Here is a 7,500-nt window from a genome sequence, read left to right on the forward strand (position 1 = left end):
GTCCGGTTTGAACTCGCGATGACGAGTTTGAAATAAAAGGAGTTCCTATATGGCCCCTACGAGCCACCGTATGTTTCAGTGCATTTATTACATTTGCCTGATAGTGGCACATCCACGAGACATCCAGGGTCTAAACAGCTGCAGTCGATATGAATATGCCCCGAGAGTCAATAATATAATAATACTTTATTATTATATAGCTCACTCTCCAAAATTGCCGAAATGCGCTTTACATACATCAGTTCAAAAAGTCTAAAACCTGTTACACATATCTAATTAACACCTAAATATAAGAATGTAAATAACATGAAAAGTTAATAATATGCTAATTTAAAAAGAAACTTGAAACTTGTATTTCGTAAATTGAAGCCAAAGGTTTCCGTTCAAAACTTTCGTTTATGGCAACAAAGACAAATTCCTCCCACAGTAAATAACTCTTCAAAACAAAATAGCGTGAGTCCACACGAAAGTATTCACATAACAGAAGTAAATCTGATTGGCGAATGAAGGACATGTCAATCAATCGAAAAAAGTGGGTGGAAAGAATTTCGAAGAGGAAGTATGTACCGCGCGAAACTAGCAACGGAAAAGTCTGAACAGTGTTCGACACTAACGCTTGCCCGATTGCTCGGGGCAAGAAAAACATATCCGTTGGCAAGTAAAACAAATCTAAGAGTTGCCCTATCGGGCAATCAAAATTCTTGTTCGACTGATATTTTGCGGAATCATTTGATTTGCAACGAAGAAAGTGACTAGCAATATGACGTAGTCACCGCAAACACGATAAAAAAACCTAAACAACGTTACATCTCTTTGCTGTCATCTATTTTCCTGTTAAATATATAATGGTGCAAACCTCAAAACAGATTGGAAGGAGGAACATAGTCGTAGCCGCGATCTTTCTCCGGGCGAAAAGAATGTTTGTTACAATCAAACCCAGTTTTCGCACGGCCAAATACGTTTCGATTATCGAACAAGCGCACAAGAAAATTTTACCTTTTGTCAGGCAATTTCAACCAGCTTTGAAAGGCTTAAAGAGCACACTATTCGGGACAAATGGCATTTAATTCAAAACCAGCCGAATATCAGAGATATTTAAGGAATAAGGAATCTCCCTTGATCTCTAATAGAAAAGGAAAATCGCTTAAAGATATGCTTGTCGAAGCAAAACTGTGAAGGCTACTAGAACACCATGGACACACAGAAGGAGTCGCGTTGACATTTTTACAAGCCTCATTTGAGTTTTAATGGGCAACAGGTCTTTAGAAGGTGGGCAACCGAAAAAAAGCCATGGGCAACCAAAAAAACAAAACTGGTTGCCCAAAGGGCAAATTAGTAAGAAAGTAAGTGTCGAACACTGAAAAAAAAACTGGAAAAAAAGCATTCCTTTCAAGCAGTTTCATGATATGCTATTCCACTCACTAGTGAACATTGCAACTTTAAATGTGACTAGAAGGTGCTTTGGTTGAGGTATGCTGTTGTCAAGTCTATGCCCTCATCTGATTTGATGGGCAGAAGTTGATTTAACAACTTTCTCGCACTTTTTGTAAATCTTTGGTCGAGCCAACAGGTAAACGCGAATTCCTTTTCAATGTCCTCACAGGAGCGCTTGAAATGGTGAACAAGATGAGCTTGATGTAACAATGGGTCGTTGCTATAAATAGTAACACTACATTTGGGAAATTTCACGCATTGAGACCGTACACCAATACTGAACGATTTCCGAGAAAGTCCACCGGCACATTTCTCGACTGCAAAGTATACTAAATCGTTTTCCTGGTTCAAGTAATCAATATTTGATCTTGAAGGTTCAAATGGAAACCAATCCGCGATGATGACATTGCTGGGGAACAAACTGTCGCTTTCTTGTCGAAAAGCTTCGAAAGATCACGTCGCAAATGTATTCCTTTGTGCACGTCTGAATTTGCACCGAATCAATATCGACAATTTGCTGCGATCGTTGAGTCGAACAAGCGACAACACAACTTAAAATATCTTTCATGAGAATGGTGTCATATCCTTTCTTGGCCATCTCCGGCTTCACTCTGCTTACAAATCGAGATCGTTGTATCACAGGATGTTGCTTCCGCACCAAATCGATTAAAGCTTGTGTAAGCAATTTATTGATTCCTTGGCCTTGTAACTCTGGTAAAGTTCGCCGTGCTCGGGTGAGAAGTGTCTTTCCTTCGTCAATAACAGAACCAGCGACCAGACTTGCAAGTTTGTCGCCGGAGAAAGCAAGCATTACGTGCAAATTCTTCATCGCCATCCACGTGTGGTACCTCGCTGGAAGATAATCGTATCCATCGTAAATTCCTTCCGACAATGTTAGAATTTTATCGTAGTCGCTTGGTCGAGCTAAACGTATATTCAAGTCTTGGCTCATTATTTGCTTAAATGCTGATAATATCATGGACTGTTTCAAAAGTCGTGCTGGGTGTCCTTGCGGAAGTTGGCCCGACTCTAGCACGACTTTAGCACGACGGTTTACTGGAAAAATAACCGAGGAACGAGGATTGAGGATCGAGGATCGATCACAAGCTAAATTAGAGATTAAAAAAAAAAAAGAACAACAAGAACAACAACAAGTCTGGAAATCAATTGTGTGCACAGCAATTAAGACAATAATTTGATCCATAGTTGCAATATAAAATTCATTTTACATTGTACCATAACTGCCCCTAAGGGGTAAATGTCAGTGCTATACAAAGATCCCTCCCAGCACCCCAATTCTTTAATAGATCTTTCTTTCTTTCTTCATCGATCAAAAGTAAAAAAAAAGAATACTTTCAGGGCTTTGAGTGTCCCGAACACATATTGAAAATAAAAAGTGCCTGACACTAAAATTTTAACAATTTAAGAGCAACATGTACAAATACAGTAAAAGTTCTGTCAAGCCCTGCTCTATCTTCTCTTCTTTTGTAGTAAGCCCCCCTGTGTCCCAAATTAATTGGCGAGAAAGTAACATTTTCGAAAGCAGAAAAGGTAAACGAACGTTCTGTATTCATGTTCAAGACTGAAAGTTGTAGTCGTTGATTGCGTGAACTTAAGTAATTGTCAGTTTCATTACTTAAATCTCTAGGATATTATGAAGAACAAAGGGCGTTCATGTAAATTTCAAAATATTTTCGATAGCGTGGGATTTTTGGGTGATTGAGAGCACCAGAGTTAAGACTGCAACATGCGAGATTGTCATTATTAAATAAACCTAAATTATTCAAACTTGTGACTTGTGGAGAACAATGCTTACTGGGAGGCGAGCGTTCTTCACATTCAAAAAGCATCGATTGTCAAGTGTACTCTTCAATCAAATGAGGATTCCTAGAAAATGTGAAGTAATGGTCAGTAATGCGATACATCTCTTCAAATTAACAAATTGATCTCAGTTTTTCATGCGTCTGTCCTGTTATTGATCATGAATTTCGTCATAACATTGTCAAAGTAGCTGTGGATCCACGAGGCGATAGCGGAGAGGATCCGCAGACTACTTTGACAATGTTACCACGAAATTCATTGTCAATAACAGGACTGACGCATGAAAAACTGACATCAATTTATTTTTTACAATAACAAAAAAGGCAGAGGGGTCAACATTAAGTCAAAACACGGGAAGAACGCGAGACAAAAATGCAAAGAACTTCAATCTGACGCGAGCAATATCAGGTCAGTTTCGCATAAATTATAAATTCATGTGTCTGTCCGCTTATTGACAATAAAAATGGCCAATGAGCGCGCGAGAATTTTTGCAGTCATTGTAAAACACTCAATCCAGGTGTTTTATCCCACGTGAAAGCGGTGAAATGTTCGGCTGCTCAGTTTTTTTTTTCAGTCTGTCTAGAAAACAAGCCCACAAACGCAGGAAACAGGTTTTCTTTGGTTCGGGTTCAGTCGCCTGGAGTGAACGGTGTTTTATCCCAGGTGAAAGCGGTGAAAATGTTCACTCCAGGCGACTGAACCCGAACCAAAGAAAACCTAATGTTCACTCTAGGCGACTGAACCCGAACCAAGGAAAACCTGTTTCCTGCGTTTGTATTGTGGTCTTGTTTTCTAGACAGACTGAAAAACAACAACTGAGCAGCCGAACACTGTTTATAACCTCTTTTTTAAAAAAAGACAAAAAATACGATGAACTCGGGGAAATAACCACCAGCACCAATAAGTATAATTCTGTGTACTTATTTTATTTAGGTGTAAGAAAAAGTGGTCTTAACTGGCTGTTTACGAGCGGAGGGGGTAGACTGCAGGTTACAGGTTGCAGGTTAGAGTTTCACTATAGCTGAAACAACCCAAACCTTTACTAACCCTAACATTAGGCCTATGAAACAATATTTAACATTAAGGTTAACATTTTTTGTAAAGGTTTGGGTTGTTGCAGTTATGGGAAAACAGTGACCTGCAACCTCCAACCTGCAATTTTCCCTCCGGTTTACGAGATAGAATTTTCGTAGGTGACCACATGCTGAATCAGCAGGGGTTGGCTGCTACTGAACTACTAAGGGCCTTTAAGGGAATTCGCGATCTCAATCAACGCACACGATTAAGCCATGTAGTAGTCACGGTAAGTTAAATATTATAACTTTCTGTTATTATTTTTTAAATTTCCTTTAAAAAAAAATATTTGATTATTATTATCAATTACTCGTGTTCGAAGTGATTAAGGAATTAAGTGATTGATTTCTGTGGCATCTGCCACATTTTGGTTATTTCTATTTTTCGGAAAACTGTGTAGCCACATCAAGTAGAATTCACTTCTTACCCTGATTGTTGTTGTTCTTCCTTTTCCTCTTCTTCGCCTTCTTCTTCTTCTTCTTCTTCTTCTTCTTCTTCTTCTTCTTCTTCTTCTTCTTCTTCTTCTTCTTCTCATTGTTGTTATTGTTAATATATAGATTTTGCCAAGCCTTAAAGCGGAGCTCCCGTCTCTAGCCCCAGAAAGCAATTTATACACTCTTTTTTTTTATAAAAACTCGGGTGAGGCTAAATCGCGTGGGTGGGTGGATCGTGGGTAGGTGGGTGGTGGGACGTGTTTGTTTGAAGATAAAAAAAGATATATATTTGCTCCCTCAGTGCTCGGTTCAAATTTGTCTTAGGTCTTAGGTCTTGTCTGTTTCGAGAATTTCCAGTCGTTGATAAAAAAAATGGGTCAGGGTTAGGGACCCACGACCAACAACCCAAGACCCACGCACGACCCACGACCCATGACCCACGACCCATGACCCAAGACCCACCCGCTCACGCTGATTAGACACTCTCTAAAAACTCAGTCAGCCTGAGGAATGTTCTTAATACGTTATAATAATTATGGTTAATATCAGCCTCAACGTTCTTATAAAACAGGTTCTTATAAATAAAAAAAGAGTGTATAGTGTTTATAGAAATAATTATGCCTCTGCATAAAGTAGAAAAGTAACCGTCATTAATGTGTACAGTTTACAGTGATCAAACAGATCAAACACCTCTGAGCTGACAGCAGTAAACAAACAAGCCTTGCAAATAATAATAAACAATTTTAATCAAAAACTAAAACTGAAATTACATGCACAGTAATCTTTTTCACAACATTTTCCGTTTAACTCCGTTTGATTTTCCGTTTGAGATTGTTGTTGTTGTTGGTAAATAATTGCGTTCGACGAAGGAGAACGCGTCCTAATTTGCTCAGATTGGATGATTGTGTGGTCTTGCCCAAAAAGAATCGACATTTTTTCTGTGTAAGGGACACCAAAATAGCCGCCCTGAAGATTGCAGGGCACCCTCGCGTGGATTCTCGCACGCGCATTGATCTCGATCTGATGACAGTGTCTTTCTGTCACTGTCATATCTTGTTAATTATTATTTTACGAGCCCCAAAAGAATCGTGGGTAAATTGTGACTATGTGCTTAGTCTGTGCTGGTTTTCTGCCATACTGACTGAGGGTATTAAATGTTGAGTCTTAAGAGTGGACTATTCCTCTCTTTTTGATGCCCCTACACAACAGTCACATACTTAAATTTCTAGCTTGGAACCCCACCGAAATACAGGCTACGTATACAGTGTACAAACGATTTCCAGACACTGCAACGTTCTCACTTTTTTTCCCGTTTTTCAAGCGCAAACATTCTACTTTGTACAGACAAACTATCGCATTGGTCTGATCAATGTAGTGTTTTAACAGACCGATGAATCACATCTTTCGGCTCTTCCTAAAAACTTTGTATCAATATTTATTTACTTTTGCATCAGTATATGCATAAAACAGGCTAACAAAATCTGCATCTTGCTTAGTTCGCATATAGAAGTTTCGGAAGAAATCGTCTCATTTTGAATCCTTTGTTGGCAAGCTTGATGCAGAGAACGTTGAGTTTTATTTAATGGGTGACTTTAACTGTAATTTGGCTTCTCCGCAACCTGATATCAACACAGTGTTGTTAACAAATATTGTTGATATGTATAATCTTTACCAACTAATAGATAGTCCAACTCGCATTACTATCACATCTTCTACACTGATTGATGTTATTTTTACAAATTGTCAGAATAATATTGTTTCCGCTGGTGTGTCTCATGTAAGCCTAAGTGACCATAGTCTCGTCTTTGCATTCCGTAAGATTTCCATCAATTCACCTAAAGGTCATTCTACTTTAACATATAGGAAATTCAACAATTTCGACTCCGATGTCAGCCTCTATGCCAATTTAATTGTTACACGATTCCCTTTTATTTTCTTCAATCTTCCTGGGTTTAATATTTTACTAGTAACCACGTGTCTTCCCAGGGGGCTATTTACGGTTTATCGTCTCCTCAGAAACCATGCCTACAGTGTAGTTATTTTGACCACAACTTACCTTCTTAAATCACACAGATCGCACTTACTTATGATTCAGAGTCTAGCCAAAGGCAAAGTATTTCAATGCTCAGTGTTGTCACATGAGTCATAGTACCACTCAGCGCTTATTGAAGCCATACCTAGAAGTACATGCTCGTACATGGGTCCTATAAGATTGTTGCTTTCCCTACCCTTCTACTTTGCTCCCAAAGCGACTGTCGCACTTCAATATCCGAGATTACTAGTACAGTATACATTATAAAAGGACACAATGTTTTTACTCATTATATTATTTCAATGTCAATATTACTTATTACGGCTAGTTCTTGTCAATGCGAAGAAAAACAAGAATATGTATCCTTGTGGGGGTATTCCATTGAAATTCCGGCAACTAACTATATATTTTATACCATGCAAACAATAGGCCATTTCCGAGATCATGTCTGCCTCCTCTTCAAGGCGAGTCTAAGTGCGAAGTTTTTGTGATGGTAATTAGTTCTACTTTACATATGAATGAAAACTAATTTTCATAAGAAAAGCTTCGCACTTAGACTCGTTTTGAAGCGAAGACAGACATCAACTCGGAAATGGCCTATTACATAACCTAAGATAATCAACCCCGTGAAAAATAGAAAGTTTCGGTGTAAGCAAGGAAATTCAGTGCGAAATAAACCAGCGGGAAAATGCCCTCATTTTTTTA

At 38.6% G+C, this 7,500-nt stretch overlaps 2 protein-coding genes across 5 annotated transcripts in view; both read right to left on the reverse strand.

Moving 5' to 3' along the window:
* Positions 1-167: 167 nt before the first annotated feature.
* Positions 168-3,218, reverse strand: LOC138049068 (probable N-acetyltransferase 16). The gene is given in 2 exon segments (XM_068895183.1): positions 168-1,857; positions 1,859-3,218. Coding segments are annotated over 2 exon segments (936 nt in total). The 5' UTR covers positions 2,387-3,218; the 3' UTR covers positions 168-1,449.
* Positions 3,219-5,491: 2,273 nt separating this feature from the next.
* Positions 5,492-7,500, reverse strand: part of LOC138049067 (rhamnosyl O-methyltransferase-like) — a 13,871-nt gene continuing 11,862 nt past the window's right edge. For all 4 annotated transcript variants that reach the window (XM_068895180.1, XM_068895182.1, XM_068895179.1 and 1 more), the window contains one exon: positions 5,492-7,500. This exon is cut by the window's right edge and continues 276 nt beyond it. The gene's annotated coding sequence lies outside the window, so the exon portion shown is untranslated.

The sequence above is a fragment of the Montipora capricornis genome, chromosome 5 (assembly GCF_036669925.1).
Source record: "Montipora capricornis isolate CH-2021 chromosome 5, ASM3666992v2, whole genome shotgun sequence".
In the NCBI taxonomy this organism is placed as follows: Eukaryota; Metazoa; Cnidaria; class Anthozoa; order Scleractinia; family Acroporidae; genus Montipora; species Montipora capricornis.